Source organism: Zosterops lateralis (assembly GCF_965231275.1).
Source record: "Zosterops lateralis genome assembly, chromosome: 12".
NCBI lineage: Eukaryota > Metazoa > Chordata > Aves > Passeriformes > Zosteropidae > Zosterops > Zosterops lateralis.
This window is the reverse complement of record NC_139772.1, coordinates 13,702,489-13,728,568: the sequence shown is the minus strand read 5'-3', so window position 1 is coordinate 13,728,568 and position 26,080 is coordinate 13,702,489. Positions and strand designations below refer to the sequence as shown.

Genomic DNA, 26,080 nt, shown 5'->3' with positions numbered 1-26,080 from the left:
CAAGGCTCCATCCACACAGCTCATCCTTTCTACCCCCTCGGTAAGCTGCCAATGCCCCACTGAAACGGGCTAATGGACTTATCTCTGCCATGATCCTGAGAAGGAAACTTGTTGTCAACAATCCCCAAAGGAGTATCGGCACTCAGAACACAGCCCACGGCGCTCTGCTGCTTTGCAAGGACTTGAGAGAGCTTAGGCTTAGGCAGGAGAAACCCGTAAAGCTGGGTCAGGGCCTGATCTCACTCTCAGCCCAACTCCCCTGGCAGAGGGACCCTTCTCCCCACAGCACAGCTTAGCAAGTCATCACCATTATTCATAACAGGATTTAAAGACACAGTTTACACATGCTAATGTATGCTAATTTTATTTTTTTTCTGATGGGTTTTCACTTGTTAAGCAGGTTGTGGTAAAGCCTAGGCTGTTGAACAGCTTTTACCCCAACCTGCAGTGATATCTCAAGAGGTACAAATTTGAGGCAAGATTTTTAGCACTCTTTAGTTCTACCATCACAGGTTTGTGTTGAGGTTTCTTTACATTTAGATTTCTCTCTGAATTCCTGACCTTATTGTCCTCCAGGGACTGATAGGGGAGGGGAGTAAAACGAACAAAAAAAATGCAGCTTCCTTCCAATGCGTCTGATTTTCGAACTATTAATATTTTAACCCATTACTCTTGCTCCATTTCACATGGATTTATGGAAAGAAAATACCAAGAGGATGCAGCATGAGCTCATAGAATTCTCCTCAGCTTGCCTGTCAATCAGCTCTGGGTCTGCTACAACACTGCTGGAGATGAGAAAATATGTTAAATCCAGAAGATTCAGCAACTCGGGGAACTGCAGAAAATGAAAGGCAAGCCCCTGTGTGTTCTCACATAAATTCATGCATCTCACCAAGGGTGCCGTGGCTCTTTTCACCATTTGGGGATAAGTTGTGGACAGAAAACACCATGGTGTCTAACTTCTGACAGAAATTAACCTTACTGACTTGCCCAGGAGCTCCCTACTAAACACCTGGTGGCACATCTACCACTCCTGCTGTGCTGAAGCTGACTTGACCTGTTTTGTCCTACTCGATTGAGATTGCAAAGCCCAAGATCCTTAAAAACACCAGGAAACACCATCTTAAACCACAGAATTGTAGAATCCTAGGATCTCCTGAGTTGGAAGGGATCCACAAGGACGATCAAGTCCAAATCTTGGTCCTGCAAAGGACATCCCCAAGAATCACATCACACGCCTGATGTCCAAATGCTTTTTGAACTCCGTCAGGCCTGGTGCTGTGATTCCTGGAGAACCTGTTCCAGTGCCTGCCCACCCTCTGGGTGAAGAACCTCTTCCTAATACCCAGCGTAACCCCTCCTGACACAGTTCCATGCTGTTCCCTCAGGTTCTGTCACTGGGCACAGAGAGCGGGGCTGCCCCTCCTGAGGGAGCTGAAGCCCACGATGATCTCTGCCCTCACTGTCCTCTTTTCTAGGCTGAACAAGCCGAGTGCTCTCACACACTCCTCACGTGGTTTCCCCTATAGACCCTAATTCCAGTCACTTGTTTATTTACAAAACTATCCTATGACTTTCCTGCTGATTCATTCATGATTGTACTGACTCCTTCCACCTTAAGGAAAGTTTGCAACCAAGCCAAATCCCTCCTCAGCACAGAGCATTGACTTTCTCTGTGGCCTTATTCTCCTGAGGAGCTCCTTCCCACGGAGCTGAGGCAAAGCTTCCTGCTTTGAAAGTTTTGCAGAGGTGAAGGGGCAGTTTTGGCTGAGGTAAAGAGGTCGGTTTTTGATAAGGAGCAGTTTTAGATGAAGTGAAGCGGCCAGTTTTGGCTGAAATGCAGGGCGGTAGCGGCTGAGCAGCCGGCAGTGCCTGCCTGTCCGTATCTCGGGCATCACTAACACAGACCGGGCCCAGGCCGCCCCTCACACCGCCCCGCCGGCCGCGCGGTGCCCTGAGGGGAGGGAGGGGCGCTGCCTCTGGCCCCCCCCCCGCTGCCCGCCCCTCGGCGTCACGTGACGCGGTGACGCACGCACGCACAGGCGCGCGCGGGGTGACGCCGCGGGCCCCGCGCGTTTGAAGTTGGCGCGCGACTCGCGCCCCGGCTCCCCCCCCGCCCTTGGCCCCGCCCCGCCCCGCCCGCCCGCTCCCAGCCTGCCCCGCGCGGCCGCTTCCCCGCGCGCGCCGGCCCCCCCCGCCCCCCCTTTCCCCCCCGCCCGGGCCGGCGGCCGCGGCAGAGCCGCGCTGGGTGGCGCGTGCGCACTGCGCCCCGCCCGCCGCCATTTTGTGTCCGAAAGCGACTGTGGAGCGATTAAACCGCGGGGCTGGTGCCGGGGCGCTTAAAGCGGCGGCGGCCGCGGCGGGGCGTGCGGGGCGCGGCGGCTCCTCCGCGGGGCCCGCGGGCGGCGCGGGGCGGCGGCGGGGCCCGGCGGCCGGAGGGAGCTCGGCGGGGCGCGGGGCGCAGGTAAGCGGCGGCGGCGGGGGGTTTGCAGTCGCGTTCTCCGGCCTCTAGGTGTCACGATGGGGCTCCGGCGCGGCTGGGGCCCCGCAGCGGCCGCCGCCGGGGCAGCAAGGGGGGCTTTGTCTCCCTCTACCGTCCCCGCGCCGCCGCCGCCGCCACCGCCGCCATTCCCCACAGCGCGGCGCTGGGCTGCGGCACCGCCCGGGCCGCCCGCCCTCCTTCCCTCCCTGGCCGCCGCCACCCGCCGGCCCCGACTCCATTTTCTTTCCTTTGTCTCCTCCACCGCGCCACCGGCGCTGATTAACCGCCCCATTACCGCCCCCTCCCCGCCGCGCCTGCCGCCCCCCCCTTTCCCTTCCCTTCCCGTCCCGCACGTCCCTTCCTTCCCCCCCTCCCCCGCCCCGCCGGGCCCGCTCCCCTCCCGCCCCGTCACCGCTTTCCCCCCCCTTTCTCGCACCTCCGCGGGGCTCGCCCGGCGCCCTCCGCCCGCCGCCCGTGTCCTGCCGCGGTGTCTGGCCGGGCGCTGCCCGCGGGGACCGCTGCGTGTCCCGCTCCCGCCGGCCGCCGCCTCGCTGCGCTGGCGTGTGCGGCGGAGTGAGAGGCGCTGCGAGGCGCAGAGCGGGACTCGAGCTCCCTCTGCAAGGCAGGCTGAGCAGCGCCATGCAGCAGCACCGGGGCGGGCACGGCTGGGGGGCGCCCGCTCTCGCCGCGGTGACCGGCCGGCAGCCCCCCCGCGCCACTCCCGGAGAGCGGCGGCCCCGCCGTCCTGTGTCCACCCCCCCATCCCCCGTCCCGTCCCCTCCGCCCCACTTCGGGCCCCCGGTCCCCACGGGGCTTCAGGCTTCGATCGGGAGCACCTGGGCTGCCACCGAGCCACCGACCAGCTGTGTCGCTTGCTGGGACCTGGCCCGGCTGCCCGACTCGCGGGACACCTCCCGGGGAACCTCCCGGGCCTCCGCGGCCGGGCCCTGCCCGGGAATGGGGCCCGAAATCTCATGGCAAAGGACGGCCTTATTCCCCCCTTTCCGTGGGTCTGTGCTGCTTGGGGGGGGGAACACAAAACCCAATTCTTTTTGTGATGCAGAGGAGGAAACCGCACATGCTCTGTGTCCAAACGCTTTGCTGTTTGTTCTCTACATCAGCTTTAGATTTCTTTAGAATATATGTCCACACGCTATCGGATTTGGCCTTGTGTTAACCTTGTGAAATGACTTCGATAGAAGGGTTTTGTCGTGTTGTATGGTTCCTTCTCCGTTCAGTGTAATCCTTAGGTCTTGCCTGTTGGTGAGAATGAGCTCTCTTTCCTGTTTGTGACTTCCTATTTTTTTGCCGAGCCTTTCTTCCCTTAAATGCATGCATGGCCGTTCCTCATCTCTCACCAGTTACTGGTAATAAACTCCAGAGGTTTTTCTAACTCCATTAGAAGCATCTAAAACACTGTTTGCCACTTCCAGTGTACGTGCTTTTGTTTCAGTGCAGGAAGTGTGTAAATATCGCCTCAAATTCTCCAGTTTATTCATCTTGTGCAGAGCCTGTTGAATTTGTAGGAGCCCGTTGAGTATAAGAAATAATCCCGTGCAGTGTTCAAGCTGTTCTTAATTAAACGATCCCCCTAACACTTTCCTTTAGTGTAGAAGACATCAGCAGAACCGAAGAAAGACGCTATTTTAGTAATAAGGGCAAAGCTTGCTGCCTTTTTTTTTCCTTAGGTTGATGGATTTTTGCTTCCATTTTGTTTTTCTTCTGGATGTGTAGGGCTGGCTCAGTTTTAGCGTCATCCACTGTACATGGATGGTTATTAGGATGCACAGAAAGGCTCAGGAAACTTTGTGGGGTATTTTTGATGAGTAATATCTGAGCAAAAGGTCCAAAAGTCGAGTTCCTGTAGCCTCCAGTGGCCCTGCAACTGAAATGATACAGCAAGGCTCGTCCATTTCAGACAGAGCTTGGAGAACTGTCACTACAGTGTTAAGTTTGCTGGTGACTCGTGCCTGCAGTTACTGAGGGAAGGAGCTATTTCCAGAGCTGTGTTCGTGTGAGCAGGCTGGATCTTGACTATGATCCGTAGCTAATTTGTGCATCCTCACCAGCTCCTGGGGCTGCAGGTTGGTACCCGCCTGCTGCGCTCCCGGGGCTGTGCCTTGAAATGCCAGAAGCTGAGCCGTGTTATTCTTGACTTAATTCAGTATTTACCTGAAAAATCTAATTATGTAGGATTACTAACTTGTTATGGAATTTCTGTGCACAGCCTACTCCAGAATTTAATTTCTTCTCCTCCCCTGAGGACTTCATGTCCAAGAACTCATGCTTTTCTAGATTTTTGGAAGTTGGATGTTGAGTATTATTAGGCCTGTCTGTTCTTGGAGCGGAGCCAGCCTGTTCCTTTACTTATCCCTCATATTTAAACAGGTTCCACTGACCTGTGGATGGCTCTCCCTGCTCTGTCCGAATGGTTTTTTGTACATTAGCTCTTTCAGCTACATTGTTGATTTTATTTGCATAAAAAGGCCCTAATTCCCCATCCTGCCAACTTCATCTTCTCTTAGCTCCTTACCAGAAAGAGAATGCTCGAGGGAATAATAAGCATTAGGATCCCAAATGTGCTTGTATATGCTCTAGAAATCCGTGTAATAAGGAGCAGCCACTGCTTTACCTGAACACAAGGGCACACACTGACAAGAGCTGAAAGAAACCAAAGCTTTGACTGCTTGTTTTGTTTGTGTTAACTTACTGAACTGTACTGATTTATTTGCTTAACTGTAAACCCCTGTTCATCCATTTGGCTTTAGTTCAGATGCCCAGTTCACTCTTTGTTGTACTAAACCTTGAAATGTCAATACAGTATCAAGCTCTGCTACTCTGTAACCTCCGTGGTCTTAAAGACACACACAAACCAGGAAGTTCCCTTTTACTGGTTATGTTTAGTGCTGATAACAATGGTTCAGATCATACGTGGCCCTCATTCTTTCAGGTTTTTTACTGAAACTTAGAATCTGTCTGTCCTGACTGTAGCTGAAGATACTGCTTTTTTGCCCCCCCCCCCTTTTTTTTTTTTGTGCTGAAGGATATTCGAATTTCATTTACAACACCCTGTTCTGCTGCTCCTCCCACTTCTCCCCAATAATTCATCAGTTCTTAGGAATTAAGTGAGGTGTGCTTATCCCAGACATATTTAATATGAAAGCTAAAGAGTTGTTGCTCAGCTGACTGATCTGTTTTTCTCTGATTAACAAAAATAACCTCAAAAAGAAGAGCAGAATAAACAGAAGGTGAGTAGGGAGTTTTATGTTTCAGGTCATGTTAACATTCAAGTAACAGTACACAGAACAACTCAGTTTGGGTATCCAATGTAAATTAAAGCTAAAGTGAAGTTTTCCTCAGTATTACTAAAAACTTGGAAGCTATAAAATCTTAATTTCCTTCCAGTGTGGTTCTTAACAGGTGAAAAGAGAAGTAGTGCAGAGCAGCTCTCAAGAATGGCGCAGTTAACGTGCGTTGGCTTAGGGGACATCTCTCATAGAATGGACTCCCGAAGCATTATTCTCTAACTATCCCTACAGGTGAAGTTTTGAGTCATAGATAGAGTTGCATTTCTGATGTAAAGGTTTGTTTTTAGAGACCCCCCCCTCAGTTCAAGCCCTCCCACAGTTACTGTCAGCTACCTGAGGATTTCAGTGTGCTGTGTGGTGCTCGTGTAAGAGGTGATGCCAGAGATGTTTGAAAGTATCTAAAAGCACAAGGGCAGTGATCAGTGTTGAGATATGCTGACCAATGACACCAGTAAGGGCTTCTGTAATGGGAGCAGTGCAGCAAGCTGAACAACAGGGTATTTTTTTATTCTCCCTGTAGTTCAAGTAGTCTGCCCAAATATATATTATTATGTCAGTCAGTTAGCAGCAGCATCTTATTTTTCTGCTATAGCTGCAAAAATTCATTAAATTTCTAAAGTTTCATGGATTTCACTGGAAAGCTTTGCTCAAATGTAAAGACAGGGTTAAGTAAGTTCATCTTAGAGTGTTTTCCCATACTGTAAAAAAAATTCTGTTGACAGCATTAAATTTGTCAAATTCTGGCAAAACAGAAGACAAATTGCAGATTGTTTGGCATGTGAATTGCACCCCTGTCTGTATTAATAATGCATCACCATTAGAAGTTTGTACATGTCTTAAACATCCACAGGTAAAGTATATTAAAAAAACAAACACAAGCCAAAATTTAACAAGAAAACTATTTAAAACCACCACCCCCCGCTAGAGTCCATTGGGAGGTGAGAGAGACATTTACCTTGGCATATTGGTATATTTTTCCACCACTGGAATATTTTTAACTGCAGTATTGGAAGAGATATTTTATAGTCAATGCATTTTGGAACAGTAGTGAAATTCCAGGAGGTCGGAGAACTGCTGGTTTATCAGTACTAAAAGGAGGTGGAGTGGATGAACATGGCTGTGCAGGGAGGGTGGCAGGCCCTAAAACACCTTGAGTGTTTCACTAGCTCTGCGTGGTGTTAACACACATGTAGTTCACTTTATTAACAGCTCTCCCATTTATTCTTAATACAGAATTTAGTTAACCTAGAGAAAAGTGTTAATCCTAGTAACTAAGGCTTTAAGTAAACAAGAGCTTGTTAAATTTGTTACTTGATTTTGTTAAAGGACTTGATCTTGATGACCTTACTGTGTATTAATATTGGTACTAAGTATCAGTAAATGCCATTTAGTTCAGGATTAGTCTGGGGGTGTATGAGAGTGAATAGTTTCCATGGATATTCAGCAAAAATTAGTAATTGCTTGTCACAATTTGTTTTCATTAATGATTTTGTTGGTGAAAAATGTCTTTAAAAACTTGTTCACGATAAACTTCTGGTTCATGGAAAATCACTGGGCACTGAGGCAGCCATTGTGACTGTCAGGTGGAGAAGATCCAGTACAGTGTGTCTGCCAAGGCTGCTACATGTAAAGCTGTGCACCTGGGAACAAGGTATTCCAGCTGAATTTAAATCAAGGCACATGGTATCCTAGAAAGCAGTGACTGAAGTGTTTTGGAGTCAGAGTGAACAAACAGCATAAACACAAGTTTCCAAGGTGATGCTGTTCCAAAGAGGCTGATGTAGTCATTAAATACATTAGTGGAATAAGCAAGGGTAATGTTCTTGCCCATCTTGTGGGATGGGATGAAGTCATTCCCAAAATCCAACATATGGTTTTGGCCTCAGCACTCAAAGACCTCCAAAAAATTGCTGTGTGAAAAAGGATTCATCTCCAATTTGATGGAAAATTAAGCTGTATTGCCATGCAGTAAAATGTTGAATGTGTGCTGTGCAGCTTCTCATCAAAACTGAGGTGACTTGATGAGAGTCCTCAGATATGTCCCTGACAAGATAATACTGGATATTGGTGAGCTTGCTCTAATCTTGCTGACAAACACAATATGAATTTGTAGCCCAGTAAGTTCAAATTAAAAGGCCTAAGTTTTGGTGATTAACTATTAGATTGGTATGAAGAGCAGTTGTGTATTTCTTAATTTCTTAACTTCTTTGAATCAAGATTGTGGGGGGGAAAAAATTCTGACAATTGCTTCAGTGAGCTGCACAGTTTCTTATATATTTAGAGAAATGTCGTTCATGAGAGATCAGACTCAGTGACAAACCAGGGGTGCTAAAGAAAAAGGATGGATAGCACCTCCTTTTCTCTTGAACCACATTCCCTCTTTTTGAACAGGAAGAGGTTTAGGACTTTTCCATTTCAATCAAGAATGTGATCAAACCAGTAAAATCTTCTAAATGGGGGAAAATAAGCAGATATTGATAAATATTGGAGGTTTGTCAAATAGTGTCCTACATACTTGGTCCAGACTTGTGACTAATACATCCTGATCTGAGGCTGTGGCACTGGGGAGCTGTTGGAAAGATAAATGTTACTTCTCTGCTGCCAGGACAAGATGCTGGCTCGTGTCCAGCTCACTGCCTACCAAGCAGCCCAAGGACCTTGGCATGAGCACTGCTGCCCAGACAGTGCTTGTATCAGCAAAAGGAGTTTTTCCTTCCTGGTTCTAAGCATGGAAAATGCTCAAGAGGGTGAAGCAAGGTGATTTTTATTGAATCCACTAAAGAAAGCATAGCTACATAAAATTTTGTGTTACATAAAATTATTTATTGACTCACTTTATATATTGCATTTGTGTATGTTGTGTGGAATTATATTGTCTGCAGTGATCCTAGTTTTAAACTGGATGCTGAGTAAAATACTGACTTAATCAGGAATTAAACTATGAAGCATAAAGCTGTGGAAGAAGGAGTAAACAACACAATAATTTTAAGCTATGTTAATGCCTTGTGTGGAGACTTGACACAAGTGTTTGACACTTTCTGAGCTCTCCAGGATGTTACAGTGAACAGCTTGATGGTGGCCTAAGCATCTCTAGGTGGAGATTGCTGGAAGCTAAGGGTTTTTTTTCATGTCTTACTTATGTTAAAAAGATGAGAAGGAGATATATAATCTTGGGAACTCAGAGCTACAGAGCAAACTTGCATATAATCCATGTGCTTCTCTGTGTGGTAGTTTCAACAGAAGCAGATGATGCTTGAGTTTGGCAATTCTGGTTTCCTCTGGCTGTTTTTAAGAAGGTGAATGGTGTCACTCTGCTGCTGCCCCTTGAGTTCTTCACAGAGCTCAGTCTGTGCCCAGTCTGGCTGTTGTGCTTCCCTGTGCTCACACAAGCCCAACTTCTTGGGTAAATGCAATGAGTTCTGTGGTGAGCCTATAGCTTGTACGAGTAAAAAATGAGGTAAATATACCACAATTGATGGAAAGCCTGTTTTGGTCAGAGACTGTGGAGATACTGTAGGTTTGGAAGGGGATCCTCAGGTCCAGAGGCAAAGATCCCTAATCCCTTGACTGGGTGTTGGGATATGGGTGGTAAACCACAGACATGACTGATTGCTCTCCCTGCACGGTGTTTCCTGCTAGAGTTTTTGGAGACACAGTGCTGGACTAAATAGACAGTGATCTGTCCTTGTAGGGCTTTATTTTATGCTTATGTTGGATAAAGGATTTCTTTTTTTTCCTTTTTTCTCAACCTGTTGATAAAAGCTATACAAGGATGTTTTAAATTCTTGATATTTTGGGATAAACACCGTAGCATTTAGGGAGGTAAAAGTCAAGGCTTCCCTGGAAAATTAGGTTGGCTTGCATCAGGATTGTTGTGGCCCCATCTCCTTCCACATGTGTGCTAGCAATTGCATCCCCAAGTGATGAACTGGTGAGCAGAATTTGAGTCATGAGGGCAATAGCATGTAAGTGGATGTGGAAAAATGCAGCCTCAAGTTTGATTTGAGCCTTCATGGAACCATGCCCCAAAATATTTTGGGCTAAGTAGAGGCTTTCTGCAAAGGAAGCCAAAAGCACAAGTAGAAATAGCACCATTTGGCTATTTGTAAACATTTTTTACTCTTTTGAAATGGATCTGTAAACTTCCCTGTATGTTTAAAATTGTTGTCCAGGCAATTGAATTCTCCTATTGTTCAATGTTGAAAGAGTCACGGTTTCTCTGGACTGGCTCCTGGAAGAGCCTTTCACTGCAGTAGAACCAGTAGTGATTTTTGGCTAATTACTTCAGCTTCTTGTATAGTTTTTCTGTCTCCTTGTATTTTATTTGCGAAGCTCTTCCCTTGAAACCACTTCTAACATCCAGAGATTTAAAATGAAAGCAGGAAATGCTACTGAATTGAAAATACCCCCTGGTTTTGGTTGTATAATTCAATGACATAAGTTAACATTTTAACCAGTAGCTTTCTCCTGTGTGCTAAACCGTTTGCAGTGGAAGTGCAGTCTAAACTTCAGTTTTGCTTTCCTAGTATGTACTGAAAGAAAACCCCTTATAGAGGCATTTCAAGAGTTTCTACATTACAGGTTGGAAAAAAAATTACATTTTTGAAGGCTAGTAGTTTCAGTCAAAGCTTATCAGATTATTAAAACCTTTCTTCTTTTCTTTTCGGAGGATGGAAGAAGTTAGTGTTATCCAGCATTCCTGCTGAGTATATAACTTACTGCCACCTCTGATCTTTTAAGAGAGATTTATCGCTTCCTGTGGCAATACTGAATACTCAAAAGGTACTCATTGATTACTTGATCCTTGCCTACCTTCCGTATTTATTAATACTCTTCTCTCCTTCCGAGAGTGACTGCTGTTGACTCCTGCCTGCTCTGAGCTACCTGGAGCATTATATGATCTCAGACTGCCTTATGCTTTCCTCCTGTAGTGTGTGTGGAATTAATTTTGTCCTGTTAAAGAAGCTGTATCCTCTCCTCGTCCTACCAGCATTTTGACCTACAGGAAGAAGAATTTGTGAGCTTCCATGACAGTATGATGGAGCCACCTGTCAAATATTTAGATTCCTCACTTCCCTGACATGACATCTGTAATGTTTTTGGAGACATCTGCTTTGAGTGGCTTGTGTAGACAAATCCTTAGGGGTGATTTCTCCCTGTCCACCAGACTCAGAGGAGGGAAATAGCACTGAATGTTTGTCCTGCTGTATTATTAGTCTGTCTCTTCCTGGTTAGAAGTGCTTGATCCAGTGCAGTTGTTGGTCAGTACGATGTGCTCCCTCTTGAAACAGGCTGTCCAGTGCTGGCAGCCAAGGGAGAGTTTTCATCTGCCTTTTGGCACCTTTCCTATTGCCTATCTGACAAGATACAATTTCTTGTTAACATCTTGGAGAAAAGAGCATACAATAGCCCTTACTACTTCAAAGACAGATTTTTCCTTTTTTAGTAGTTTAGATTTACTCACTGTGGTCTTGGGTTTTCTCCTGCAAATTAAAAATAGTGAGGTCTCTGGTCAGTACTGCTTCTTCTTTTTCTTACTGAAGTTCCTGTAGGATCCTTGTCTGATGTGGGTCTTCATACTTCATAGCACATGTGATTCTCTGTCTCCTAAACAGTGAAACACAATATTTGTGCTTTTCAAATGCTGTTCTCTTCAATACTGGGTGGATTTGGATATCCACCACTCTGAAAGTGCAGATCCCCACTAGATTGCTAAGAGTTACTGTACATCTGTTCATTTGCTGAAGAACTCATGAGTATATGAGAGCTTGCAGAAGTGTTCCAGGGCCTCTGGATCATGTGTGGAAGTGAGTGCTGAGACCAGTAAATCTCAGTCCTAGGAGCATCATAGTTATAACTGTGTAGATGGAAAAAGGTCTTAATGTTTGTGTTTGAAGTTTATCCTTCATTTTATGTAGTGCCAGAGAATGGTAAAATAGTTTTGCTTGGAAGGGACTTCGTGTACCCTGATTCTACCCCTGACTCAGTGCAGGGCCAGCATTGATGCTAGATGAGGTCAATTAGGGTTGTATTTAGGAAATATTCCTGTTTCCAGAGCATCTCAGAGCAACCTGCTCCAATACTTGACCACTCGTTGTTGCAGCTGGTCTGTTGCACTTGTCCTTTGACTCTCTGCTTCCAAGAGTGTGGTTCCATCTTCTCTTTGCTTCCCTTTAAATTTAGCAGTAGGATCTCCCCATGGTCTTTTTACACGACATCCCCTGGGTTTTTTCACAGCTAACTTTGTCATTCTGCTGTGTAGGTATTCTATTCCAGCCACCTCATTGTTCTGGCAGCCTTCTGATGTATTTTTTTCCCATGTGTTCTAAGCTCAGCAATGGACATGTGAGTGAAGCATTTTAAATTTTCAGTTTACGCCTGTTTTCCTTCAAGCTTATCAAACATTGCCCATATGTCAAAGATCTGATGGAATGTAAATTCATGCAAGGTATTTTATGCCAGAGAAATACAGCAGGTATTTAGCAGAAGTTTAGTATCATCTTTGCAGTGAAGGAGAGTAGAAGTGACTTACTCTCCCTTCAGGACATTCCCTCGGAGTGGATCAGAACAAGAATGCCTTGCATTTTTGGAGCTCCCTGGGTTGTACATTAGTAGGTTGATACTTGAGCTGTGTCCAAACAGCTTCAAAACATCTCTTAAAAAAACTTGACAAGTAACTTACTCTGTTGATTAGAGCCAATATCTTGTAAACTGAGAGGAGCAATGGCTGTGCCTTGCATTAACTCCCCAGCAGTGCTAATCTACAGAGATCCCTGGGAAATAGTCTCTGTTTGTGTTATCTCCAGTGTAGAAAAGAGTTGCAATTACTGGTTTGTTTTCTCTTCCTCCTTGTAAGAGTTTGGGTACAATCTTTATTTAAAACAGCTTTCTTTACTATTAAATAATTTCCCAAGCAGAAGATTAGCTTTGAAAAATGGAAGAAAACTATTCCTTGATTCTAAATTTCAGGAAACCCAAAGTGGATAAAAAGATACTTCCATTGAATTCAGTGTGTTCTGTTGTCTTCTTGTGTGTGTGACAAAACCTCTGAGGTGATAATATTCCACGTGGGAGGTGTTCATTTTGTATCAAGTGTCATCTGAAGGGAGAAGTCCTTCAGTCTTGAGACTTCCTGTGTTAATTGACAAATATCAAGTAAAGTTCAGGAAATCTTTTCCCAGGGTTGCACAGCACAGAACCTGGCACGGATGCAGCTTGCATCAGCAGTCTTAACATGCCCTTAGCAGTGGAGCACACCCCATGTATCCTCTGAGCATCCTCTTTCCTGGTCAGGGCTTGTGTGTAACATTCGTGATTTTTGCAGAGTGAGTGTTAAATAAAAAGATTTCCAGATTTTTTTAAAAGCTTATTATCACTGAGCATCCACAGCTCCAACAAACCTCTTATCAATAATGCTCTTTGAAGCTGATAAACAATTAAAAATAGACTTGCCAAGTAAAAAATGCAGCCATGACCCAGACTTGAGTGCCTTGTGCTAATTAAATGACAGAAGAACCTGGAGGTGAAGCACTTAAAATCAAAGGGTGTGAAATCCAACACTGCTTGGCCCTCATCACTGGATGCAGCAAGAATACATGCCTCTCTTGAGAATTACTCCTCTGGACTTCCTTACCATTCCCAGTTTTTTTTAGCATGTCTGCACAGTGCAGGCTGACTAAGATTACAGAAGAAGTAATGTGTTGTCTTGTAAATACTGTATTTCTGTAAACGTGACTATTTTAAGCCCTTAATTGATAAGGGTAGTGAGGCTTGCTTCAGTGAGCAGAGACTGCTGTTTCTTAGGGTATCAAGGTTAGAACTGTGGTAGAGCTGATTTTGTTATTTGATATAAACAGTATATCCACTGCTGTACTGACCGTGTGTAAGGAGTGATATTCACTCTAATTTACACCTCTTCAGTGATAAAACCTCCTTCAGTGTGCAGTATGCTATTCCACAGCACAGGAGAAAAAGGCCATCTGAAGTAGGCAGAGCTGACTCTAAAATGTCACATTGCACTTGTAATCTGACGTGAGGCATCTGGAGCTTTAGGTTGTCAGAACTGTAAATGCTAAAGAGTTTGAGAACAGGTAGGTAGAGAAGCTTCTAAAATGAGTTAAATCATCCTAGTGAAAGTATTAAAGCTGATTAAAATATTCCTTTGGTTTTGCTTATGGCTCTTTAGGTAAGTGAAGGGGTCCTCAAGCAGTTATCAGTGCTGCTCTGTTAGGGGTGTGGGACTACACCTTTTGTTAAACAAGCATTAAATATTGAACACTGCTTTTATTTACTCCCTTTTCCCCCTGCCTGTTACCTTTCTCTTTTACGTAGTTTCACTAGTTCATCTGTTCTGTTCCAGAGTGAGTTCTGACCTCGAGCTGCATGAAGAATAGCCAGCATGAAGAGAACAAATCAGTCCAGGCAGAAGTGCAGAAGCGTCAAGAACATAAATGTAAATTGAGGGGGTTTAAAGTGTGGTATGTGTTCCATGCTGAGGCAGTAGTTTCCCGAACATAAAGCTTAACATTGTGCTAGTAGAAACCCTTTTGCCCTGCTTCTCTTTTGGCTGCCCTTAGTGTTGGGGCACGTGAGAGACCTAGGGATGGAAATAAGTATCCTTGGCTTGCTGAGTTCTGGCCTGGATTGATTTCCTGAGCAGTAGCTGCAGTCTTGAAAGTGCTTGTGCTAACATGAGGAATAGCTGGGCTGATGAAGGGAATGAGTGGGCAGTTTAAAGGCAGGAATGGTTTCTTTGCAGAGTGGGTGTGTTTGGAAATGAGACCTTACTGCTTCCTGGGAGAAAGGTTTGGTTTCTTCCAAGGTCGAGTGCCTTTGTGGGATTTTGGGGTTTTTTTGCTTCATCTGCTTTGAAGGTTGATTGTAGCACTTTTAGGTCTTGGTGTATGAGAATATTTGGAATATGAGTCCAAATGAATTAGGGGTGTGTTTAAAACAATGAAGCTTCTTAAAATTTCAGCCTGAAGGTCACTTTAAAAGACTCACCTGGATTTGATTCTGTTTGTCTGCTCCAACACTTACTAATTCAGACTAACTTTTCTGTGATTCAAAAGCAAGGATGTCTTAATTTAGGCTCTGGGAGTTTGTCTTGTCCACCACCCTTCTGCCATAGGTACTTTCAAAACTCTACTGGAATTTCCTGTCCCTGCTGCAACAACAGTAAACTGCAGCTCTGTGTTTGACAGCCTGACATTAAGTTAACTAGCACTGACTTTAGTTTTCCTTATGTGCATCAGGGTGTGATTTGTGGGGTGACTAATAGTGCATGGGCAGCAATTGTTCATGGGGTAGGACCCAAGTTACCATCCCAGGGATAAGCACTTCCTGCTCCTCCAATTTGAAGCCTGAATTCCCTTGTCCTGGTAGAATATCACTACTTAATGAGTATTTGTGCAGAGATAAAAGAAGTAGCTGTTCCCCAAAAGTTTATTCTTGGATACTTGTTCATCTAGATGAAGCCTCAGAGGAAAACAAAATCCAGATACTTATTATGAAGTCTCTAGAATGCCATGAAACTTGTTGCACAGGTCTTTTTTTCAGGTGTGGGAGTGGCTGGTATTGCCATTTTGGTATGACGCAACACTGCATCAGATGGCCAAAGAATCCTGTTCTGCTCAGACTTATTTTGAAGAAATATCTTCCTTTGCTGTTAGCAGTTTGCCAGCAGCCTAAATGAAAGCCTAAATTAATGTGTGATGGGAGAAATGACCACAAATACTTGTTGATAAAACAAAGAATCTTTTCCAGTATCTTCCCATGGTATAAGGCTTCACTTTTTGTGGCAATGGATTTTACAGACTGTTTAACCTGAAATAATTTTTGATTCTCAATTTAATACCTATAAGTATTCTGATGGTCTTTCATCACTTTTACATTATGAAGACCTGTAAAAGGGAGGGACTGATTAGTTTTATGGTCTAACATCAGCTAACAAGAAATTCCTTTGTGACTGCTTCTTTTAAAGCGTAAAGCTTCCTGTATTCTACACCTGATTATATTGTGTGTTTGTCCTTCTGAAATGGGCTGTCAGGTTAGCAAAACATGATGACTTCCTTACTAAATTAAGGAAGGAAACTTCTAAAAAATTATTGATGAGAGTATATTTCACTTGCATTTCTCAGCTTTCAGTAGAGAATTCTCTGAATGAATAAAGACCTAGTGTCATCTAGTGAGATGCGCTGGCAGTTATTGAAAGATATAGCGAAAAATTAAAACTAAGATTTGAAAGAATGTTAGATAGGAATGGAAGGAGAAATTAAGGAAGAATGGAATAAATTTTAAGAACATTAACTAATTTTGTCTCTATTACCTTCTCAATAGACCTTTAATTCTCCAAATCTAAAGGAAAAGCAAGGGAAAAGTTACTATTCCAGAAATAAAGCTGAAATGCTTTCATCAGTCTGCTTTCTTCATCAAGGCTTTCCTTGTTAGATAACAGGACATCCCAAGTGACTTGAATATGTTGGGAATTTGTTGTCAGTAACTGCAGTGATTTTTTTTATCTTTTGTTCCACAGTGCAAGTTTCAAGCAGTTGATATTATTGTATCTGCTTTTCTCTCCATTGTAGGCTGCAGCTTATTACAGCAGAATTAGCAGTATTAGTTCTGGAAGAGCCATGATCTGGGGCTTTCTGCCACTGTCAGGTGCAAGGATTAAGAGGGAGCTTGTTCAGCAAACAGCTGAGGAAAGATGTGGAATTGAGTTTCCTTCTGCCTGGCTGGGGGCCCTGGATATATTTGTTTCCATGTCTTGCATGAACTCCCCGAGTTTCTGATCCAAAGTGAAAGGTCAGCTTTATTCTGAGTAATTGCAGGAGATCACAGGTGTGTGCTACATGCTGAATGAAAAATAGGGGTCAGTGCTGAATGAAGCTTCTCATTGCTTTCCATCATTTCATGAGACACAATGAAATTGGAAAGAGCTCTGCTGGAATCCCTGAGCAGGAGTAGCAAGAAAATTTCTTCTGTAGGTTACAGGAGGAGCAGGGGGAAAAGAAAGTGGGGAAGTATAGAAATGGCACAAGATGCATTTTGATTCTAACTGCACCAAGCTGGCTGTGGGGAGTGTCCTGTAGCCAGGGACAGGCTTGGCTGTGCCCTTGGGAGTCTGTAGGGATTGAAGGTAAAGATCACCTTTGATAATATCTGGGCCAAAGTGTGCTGCCTTCATGTGATCATAATAAAAGGTAACTTTGGTTCGCGGGTAACAACTCAGTGAATAAAGTACAAAAAGTACAATATAATAAAGTACAGAAGGGAAACTATATAATCTATATAGAGATAAATACTATGAAATTCAGACTGTCTGCTTCCCCACAGACTCACTGTAACCCAGAGGGATGCAGTATGCTTGAGAGAAAGCACTTTCACTGTAGTGTGCCCTGGGTGGATGTCACAGAGTGGAGGGACACAGCTCAGTGTAGCCACCTAGCTCACCAAATGCAAGGTTCCTTGTGCTGTGGTTTGCTGACAGCTTTATGCTGGTACTGCAGCTTGAAGTGGCCCTGGTGATCTCTTTCCTCTACCAAGCATTTGTGTGAGGAATTAGGTCAGGAACTGAACATGCTCTAACAGAATTGTTTTTCTCTGCATTAGTTTTCAGCTGGAATTAGTTCTCGATCAAACTGATTATGGTGAATTATTCTGTCACTGTGAAGGAGGAAGTTGAGAGCAGCTCTTTGGACAGTGAGTGCTGTGTCTGCCTGTCTTACAGGGACCATGAAACTACTACACAAGTGAAAAATCTGGTCTCCTGTCTTGTTAGTGAGGAAAAAGTGCATTCCTCTAGATGTCAGCTTAGTGTAGGGATCCGCTTGAAAGCTTTGAATCACTCCCTGGAACAATGTGCTCTTCTTGCCCTATTTAGACCAACCTCTCAGCACAGACACCTTGGTTAGGCAGTCACCACCAGCACTGACTGTCTTCTCTGATCCCTTTACAGGGTCAGCAGTTAAGGAAACCATCCTTCTACAACTCTGCATTTTCCAATTGCAGCTCTCATTCCCATAGCTGGTTTATGTATTTCTTGGGGCTTAATCTTGACAGGGCCCTTTTCATGCAGAGAAAAAGCAAAACCATTTATTAACCTGTGGTGAAGTTTGCTTTTCTCTTCTAGGTTTCTTGCTTTTATTTATGCCCTCCAAGATGCTGAAGTATTTCTCAGAATAATTGCTTAATAGTGGGTTAATGAGATTGCCCCTTTTTTTTTTTTTTTTTTTTTTTTTTTTAAAGCTGCAATAAATGTTTGTCCATTTCGCTCTTGTTTGCTTTCAGTACCAGTGTTGTAAGTGACAAGGAGGAAATGAGAAAATAGCTGGAGATGGGTGTAGCAGTCATAACCAGTGGATATGGAATTGATTGCAGTAACCAACTAAAAGTCTTAAGTTTTTACTGTGAGAAAATTACTTAGTGAAAGAAACTTACCCAGTGTTTTAGTTTCTCCTGTTGGTTGCAGCTCTTTGAAGTTTTGTATACGAAAGGCTCAGCTGGCCTGTTTGGATATATGTCTGTCTGCTTTAGCATAAGTTAAGCTCATGCCATGTTCATCTCTTATCAGGGTGGCTCTCCTGGAGGAAATGGAAAGAATGGAAAGGCTGCCTACCTGTTAAACTGCCTTATCTTTGGCCGTGCTTAGCTGGGAGACTTTTCAGGGAAAAGATACAGCTATTTCATAGTGGGAAGGAGAATGGCCATGCACTCCTGCAGTTAATCTGCATCTGCTTATGCCCATAAATACTTAGACACGTGTGGACTGCAAAGAGGAAAGAAAAAAGTCTGTTGTCTATAAACCCTGTTGGAGATATATATAATGTTTTTAATGCTTCTACAATTCCCTTCAAGTACCTAGAGGAGCTTCAAGAGAGCTGGAGAGGGACTTTGGACAAAGGAATGGAGGGACATGACAAGGAGAATGGCTTCCCACTGACACAGGACATGGTTAGATTGGATATTGGGAAGAAAGTGAGTGTATCTGGGCTGATAGTCCCCTGTGCTGTAATCAGTAGGACAGTTGGCATTAAATTACTTTCTCTCAATCAACCTTTTGATTCCTTTCATTCAAATGAAGTGTCAGTTGTATGAAATGAACAGCACTTCTTATTTCTGCTTGTTCCAGCTTTTTAGATGCGCTGTCCATCAGTTGTCTGAGCAAGCTTAGGTCTGTTGTTTGGATGTCACAGCTCCTTACCTGGCTAATTGCATTGTGACAGTGCACTGAGCCCTGGTGTCATGGTGTCTCTTGGTAGAGCCTGCTGAGTGAGCCCCTGTGCAAGGGCTGGCTTGAGCTATTAGTGGGAATTTTGTTTTCAGATCTTCTTTGGTCTTTTTTTTAGTCATTCTCCTTATTGTGGAATATTTTCTCTTTTGCTTTTTTTCAGTCTTGATTTACTGTATCTTTTAACCTGCTGCTTTGTTTTCCTTTTTAGATTCAGTCATTGTGGAACTGAGCTGTGGTGTAAGGTAGCAGTGCCTGGTAGGAAGAGAGCTGGAGACAAAAGCCAGAAATAAAAAGTTGAGAGAAATTCTGCAGTTTTTATTCCTGATGTTCTGCTATAATGATCTTAGTCATAGCAAATGACACGTGTCCTCCAGTAAATACAAAACTTGCCTGTGAGACTCAGTTTATGAAAAAGGAGAATTAGGGTAAAGAAAAAAAAAGTAAAAAATTAGCAAATTGTTCAAGACTGAGTAAATGAAAAATGGCATGGACAACTAGTGCAAAGCTTACTGCAGCAGAGATGGAGTCTTTACAGAGAGCTTGCTTATTTAATAGGAAAGCACCCATACATTTTCCTCTCAAATTTAGGGTACATCCTGTGTCCCCACCCTGCAGCTGAAGAAGTTTGAAATTCGTAAATCCACGCTTATTCAGAGGAAATCTCAGCAGTTTCGTGGGATTTTTGAGCTATTCAAAGCATCAAGTGAGACAACTCCTGTATGTTTTTGTAATTTTATATGTTGTTAATATGGCATTTAGTATATTGTGACAAATCCCTGTGGCCAGAGTTTGGTTTAAAACCGGACCTTTTCAGATGCACTAATTTTGATAGAAAGGAACAGACAATCGTGGATACTTTGGAATAGGCAGGAGTAAATGCTGGTCCGTGTGCTGAGTGTTGGAGGCCAGGAGGTCTGGATCAGGATGCAGCAGCAGGCAGGAATAAACAGATGCCTTGGAGGTGGCAGGGTTGGGGTGCAGTGGCAGGGTTGGGGTGCAGTGGCAGGCAGGGATGGAGGTGGCAGGGTCAGGATGGAGGTGGCAGGGTTGGGGTGCAGTGGCAGGCAGGGATGGAGGTGGCAGGGTTGGGGTGCAGTGACGGGCAGGGATGGAGGCGGCGGCCCCAGCCCCGGTGCAGTACAGCATCTCGCCGCTCGGGGGCAGCCGTGCCCCGCCGTGTAACCCGCGACAGGAAACGGGGTGAGAGGTGACAGAGGGACAGGGAGCAATAGCGGGGTCTGGGTTTCTTTACCGGACGGCTGTAAGAATCCATCCATTCCTTTCACACAGGTACACCCCTCACTGTGAGTGTCTTCAGCCTGAGTCTTGCTGCAGACATTTCCTTGGTCTCCCTATACCACCTGCATTCCTAGGCTGGCAAACTTCCTGACGATGTGAGCCATATGCCAAACTCTTCATGTATGCCAGTAGCCTGTTCCTTGGTGGACATAGGATTTTCTGCTTTACAAGTCAGAAGTGATGCCTTTGTACTACTCCACTAAAGAATCATAGAGGACACTGGCAAATTTTGGCCAGTTGGCTTGCTTTCAGGTGACTTAGCAGTGTTGTTACCAACTAATATTGACAGTGAATGTGAAGGTCTTTGTGAGGGCTCCACCTCTGCTCAGAGCTGCCTATGCTTGTATTAAGGTTGTAGACCTCTGCTCAGCACCAGAGTTGCATGAGCTTTACAGATGGACTTCTGGCATTTTTCCCTCAGTCTTGCATATTTTATTGTTACCTCCTTGCCTGTTTATCACATTTTTGTGTTGTTTAGCTGTGTCCTTCCTTTATTTGTCCAGACACTTTTGGTCACTTAGAAAGTCTTCCCCCTGCAAATACTTAAGATAATTGTAAAACACTTTTGCAGTTGCTGTAAGCCAAAGACCTGCTCTGTTCTGATTGCCTGCTGTCTGGTGTTAAGTACTTACATCATCTCGTGTACTTCAGCTGTTTGTCCATATGGATTTGCTCCGACTTGAAAAGCTGACGGGTGGTAAAGGGAAGGAGAGGCGGGATCCCTGCAGGGAGTGCACATGAAGCCATATGTCGGTATTCCTGGGTATCTGGTGCCCTCTGGAGACTGTGCCTGCCCACGACATCATGAGTGTCAAGACAGGACATTAATTTATGTCCCTAACCTGGGCAGGCTGAGGAACATTTCAAGTTTTATTGTTTTCACAGTGGAAGTGGAGGATACTAGGAAAGACAGTAAAGCAAGAACTGTCTAAAACCAATAGAAATTACATGTCTTATAATTTTTAAAGCTAATGGAGACTTGTGCTTCATGTTTGTCTTGTGTAAAATCAAAATTGAGTACACAAGATTAAGCATAGATATTTGAAAATAGTATGGGGATTTTAAAGTGTTGAGTTAGCAAGAGAGATTAAATATTTATATTAATTCACTTAGCTGGTCTGAGAGGCCAGTCAGTCTAATGGGAAAATACAGAGGTCTCTTAGCAAATCTGGAACTGGATTCAGGAATTTTTCACAGGCATAGTAAGGAGGCTGGCTTTTTTTGTTACTTTCTTCTTATCCAAAATTGACCTTGGTACCTTTTTAATGCTTAATGAGGGGTATAAGAAATAGGATCCTGATGCCAAGAAAGTGTTTGGTGGGTTAGGGACCTCCTTTTATTTTTACGAAGTGAACCACCTGGAACAGAGATGGACTTACAAAATGCTCCTTTACTATAATCGTATTCCTTTCATTTGGGAAAAAGACAGCTGCAAAATGATAATTTCTACTAGCTGTTAATACTCTTGAAACAACCTTCCTGCATAATGAGAATAGAGGAGTTTAATATTTTTCCTCATGTGCAGTGAAGAGCACTGGGTGATCTGAAGAGGCACAAAATCTCAGTGTTGTTTGCATGCAGCAATTGTCAATTACGGTTTAAGGCCCACCAAAATGCTGAGCTTCTATATTGATTGTTTGTGACCATATGGATGGATTTAACACAGGTATCATGAGATCTTTTGAGTCCAACCAGCTCAGAGTTCACATCATTTACACTGAATTAAAATTTTACCTGAGCTGTGTCTCCTGCTGTGGCTAATTCAGCCAAGGAGGGAGTGCACAGTGCATCTTTGGATCTGCTCAGGGTCCAGTAGTGCCAGAAGTAGGAGCAGGAATTGAGCTCCAGGCTGCTTACAAGAGACATACTTGCCTAACTCCTTTATGTCCTTACGTTGTTCAGAGGAGTTTAGACTTGAAGTAATAGTAGTTTGATATGAAATAAGTGCAATTTATGTTCTTGTGCTTAATTCTTAGTGCCTTCCTGGAAAAGTTCAGCAGTTCTCAAATGTAGTAATTTCTTTAAGGCTGGCTTTTTGATTTTAACAGTGTGGTAATTTTGTACCTTTAAAATTTGTAGCCACAGACTGCTTCTGGTACTGCTAAGCTATGTGAAATGATTAAACAAGCTCAGTAAGGAATAATACTGCTGTGCATCTTGCTGGTGGGATTTGTGGTCTTTTAGAAATGGGAACATGTGTATCACTTAATCTCTCTTCCTTGCATTCCTTCCTTTCCAAGAAGCTGACACCATTGTCTCGCTGCAGGCAGCATTCTGTGATTGTCTTGGTTTGCAGTGGTGATGGGCTTGTGGAGACCTACAGCTCTCAGCTCCTGTTTTCTGAATATGATCAGGATGGGTTGGGTGTTTCTAGTTGGGCGACTTGTTCTTCTGTGGGGTTTGTGCAGTTGTTAAATACATTGGATGGTGTGCAGCATTCATTTTCTTGTTTTTACAGCAGGAAGGTGAAATGGAAGGTGAGGCAGTGGACGCTATTGTGGAGGAATCAGAAACTTTCATTAAGGGAAAAGAGAGGAAAACCTATCAAAGACGCCGTGAAGGGGGACAAGAGGATGATGCTTGTCATATACCACCAAACCAAGCAGATGGAAGTGAAGTGGTGCAGGATGTCAGCAGTGGGGTGCAGATGGTGATGATGGATCAGCTGGATCCAACTCTTCTTCAAATGAAGACCGAAGTAATGGAAGGTGCAGTGCCTCAAGAAACTGAGGCTACTGTGGATGACACACAGATCATAACACTTCAGGTTGTTAATATGGAAGAGCAGCCTATAAACCTTGGTGAGCTTCAGCTGGTCCAAGTACCTGTACCAGTGACTGTACCTGTTGCCACCACGTCTGTGGAAGAACTGCAGGGAGCTTATGAAAATGAGGTTTCCAAAGGAGGCCTGCAGGAGGGGGAGCCCATGATCTGTCACACCCTCCCTTTACCAGAAGGCTTCCAAGTTGTGAAAGTGGGTGCAAATGGTGAGGTGGAGACCCTAGAACAAGGTGAACTTCAGCCACAGGAAGATCCCAACTGGCAAAAAGATCCAGACTACCAGCCACCAGCCAAAAAAACAAAGAAAAACAAAAAGAGTAAGCTTCGCTACACTGAGGAAGGCAAAGATGTGGACGTCTCTGTATATGACTTTGAAGAGGAGCAGCAGGAGGGTTTGTTGTCCGAGGTTAATGCAGAAAAGGTGGTGGGCAATATGAAGCCACCAAAACCAACAAAAATTAAAAAGAAAGGTAAGTTCCTCATCTACAAATGGATTTTGAAAATGCTTTTGTTGTGGTGATTGCAGTGTGATTGAGGCAAATGAATACGTGCACGTGGGAGGAGATCAGACATGCCCAGTGCTGCTAGTTCACAATGTAATAGTGCTTGACTGCAGTATTTCTTGGGCACACCTCCCTTTTCCTCTCTATAGGCTGGCAGGGAGATCATTTTCCACAAGTATGATACTGTGGCATTAATATTCTTATACAACTATGATTGAAAAGATTGTTCTCTTTGCTGTACTACACATGTAACAGTTCATGTGCATGTTTTACATCAGGAGCCAATGGTATAATTAATTCTGTGGGCTTTTTCCTAACCAATTGCTGGGTAAGGTAGATGGTGCAGAATACAGTAATAAGTGTGTTTGATTTTTGTTAAAACTAAGTTAAGGAGCCCTTTTTAGAGTGCAGAAGGAACATTAAGTGCTGGCATACCAGTGAAAATTGAATCCAAACCAGCCACAGGCAATGCGGTTGGATTTAGTGATGCATGGTGATTCCTTGCAGTAGTTACACCTCAAGAGTCTTTCCTCTTACGTTAGACCACAGTACTGTCAAAGACTAAAGATGATTTCCTTCATGACAGGTGTAAAGAAGACATTCCAGTGCGAACTGTGCAGTTACACTTGTCCGCGTCGTTCCAACCTGGACCGCCACATGAAAAGCCACACCGATGAAAGACCACACAAGTGCCATCTCTGTGGCAGGGCTTTCCGGACAGTCACATTGCTGAGGAACCACCTCAACACTCACACAGGTACTCTTGGTTTTGCATACATTGTTTTTGTAGAATCTGCTTTACCATCAGAACAAATAGATTGAAGACAGACCCTTCTTATTTTCCTAATTCCTCTTATGGAACAAGTTGTTTAAAGGAAGTTCCTTCTTTTTTAAAAGAGGAAATGGTGTAGTTGTTTTCTGCGTGGCCAGGTCAGATGCAGAGCTTGTCCTGTTCACAGGTACAAAATTGAGCTGAGGCTTGATCTCAAGTTACCTGAAGTTACAGAAATGTTCTTTTTGCCTTGAGCATTAGCACTTGTGTTTTCAGCTTGTGCCCTACTGCCAAAAAAGGCTGTAATTCATAATCCCTCATTTTCTCTGCTTACTGAAGCTATTTCTAACTAGCTGGTTTCTGATGTGTAAACAAGCAAGTGGTACAAAAATAGAGGAGTCTATTTCCTCACTGAAAGGATATTAATTCTCTAAGATCTTAAATCTATTAGTTATTTATACAAAACCTCTGACTTTTGTGCATTCTGTTGCTCTAATTTAATCTTTCAAAACATGAAAGCAGTGTTGCTAATTCACTTTAAAAACATAAAATAAAAACCCACAACCAGCACTGTCTCATATTTTCTTTTGTCACTAAATCTCTGTGTCACTGCCTTCCTGTCTTGCTGCACACCATTAGGTACTCGCCCTCACAAGTGCCCAGACTGCGACATGGCCTTTGTGACCAGTGGAGAGTTGGTTCGGCATCGCCGCTACAAACACACCCACGAGAAACCATTCAAATGTTCCATGTGTGACTATGCCAGTGTGGAGGTATGGGACTTGTTACAGTGCTGAGTGCTTCCTTGTGCGCTTCAAAGCTTCTTCACCATCTGTTACAAACTCTGTTCTTAGGCATTTCCTCTTTGGACATTTGGTTGAAAGGCTCTGGGCAAAAGAAGTTGTAAATCAGGGCTGCTCTGGGAAGCAAATGGTGAGGTTTCCTCAGTGAATCAGAAAGTAGTTTGAGATCACTTACAGAAATTCTAGGTGATACCTGTTTCCTCTTTGGAGACAATAGTAGTCACAGTTTCTTAAATTATTTGTCCTTTAAGCTGATTGCAGGAATTGTAGTGTGCCTCATGTTAAAGGAGACAGACGTTTCCTGCTGCAGTGGGATATCCTTTCAGTCCACAGTGCCCTCCCATTTTAGAAACATGCATTCTGCACATCATCTGTTTATGCCATGAAGGTGTCTGTAGCTAGAACTAATGAGCCTTTGTTTCAGTATTGGTAAAAAGCAGCTTTGCTAATGTTAGATGATAGCTTAACTTGCCTGAGCAGATTAGACATTCTTGAATGCCTTCTCTCCATGCAGTATTGTTAGATATTTTATAGGGCAGCTTTTATATTGTGAAAGGAAATTTGAGCCAGATGATGAGCAACAAAATTTTAAAAAATGGGATGTCTGCAATGGAAGAAGGCTACAGTGGGAGAGCTTGAATAGGGGCTTCAGGGTTTTTTTTTTCCTGCCCACGCTGTGCCTGCAGTGCTGTCACTTCAGGTCCTGTGGTTTGAGAGCTGAATAAGTTATGCTGCAGAGGTTTTCTTAGTATAAATTAGGAAAGAATAACCAAGTTGGTCCTTATGAGGTCATGCTGCTTTTTGTAGGCATAAGTTGGTGATTAAGCAGCGTGATCAGGCTGAAGTAGAAAATGCCATAACTGTTGGTGTTCTTGCTTTGAGCTGGGTTTGTACCTTC

The 26,080-nt window shown here is 44.1% G+C and overlaps 1 protein-coding gene across 5 annotated transcripts in view; it reads left to right on the top strand.

Moving 5' to 3' along the window:
• Positions 1-2,426: 2,426 nt before the first annotated feature.
• CTCF (CCCTC-binding factor) overlaps positions 2,427-26,080 on the top strand; it is a 33,970-nt gene continuing 10,316 nt past the window's right edge. Inside the window, exons 1-5 of one of the 5 annotated variants that reach the window (XM_083870261.1) lie at positions 5,908-6,021; positions 14,150-14,242; positions 22,782-23,574; positions 24,194-24,364; positions 25,019-25,152. In XM_083870261.1, coding sequence (XP_083726387.1) covers positions 14,189-14,242; positions 22,782-23,574; positions 24,194-24,364; positions 25,019-25,152 — 1,152 coding nt within the window. In that variant the 5' untranslated portion in view covers positions 5,908-6,021; positions 14,150-14,188. Of the gene's footprint in view, positions 2,465-5,907; positions 6,022-10,459; positions 10,573-14,149; positions 14,268-22,781; positions 23,575-24,193; positions 24,365-25,018; positions 25,153-26,080 lie in introns of those variants that run through there. The other 4 variants (XM_083870260.1, XM_083870263.1, XM_083870262.1 and 1 more) reach the window with 4 other exon arrangements.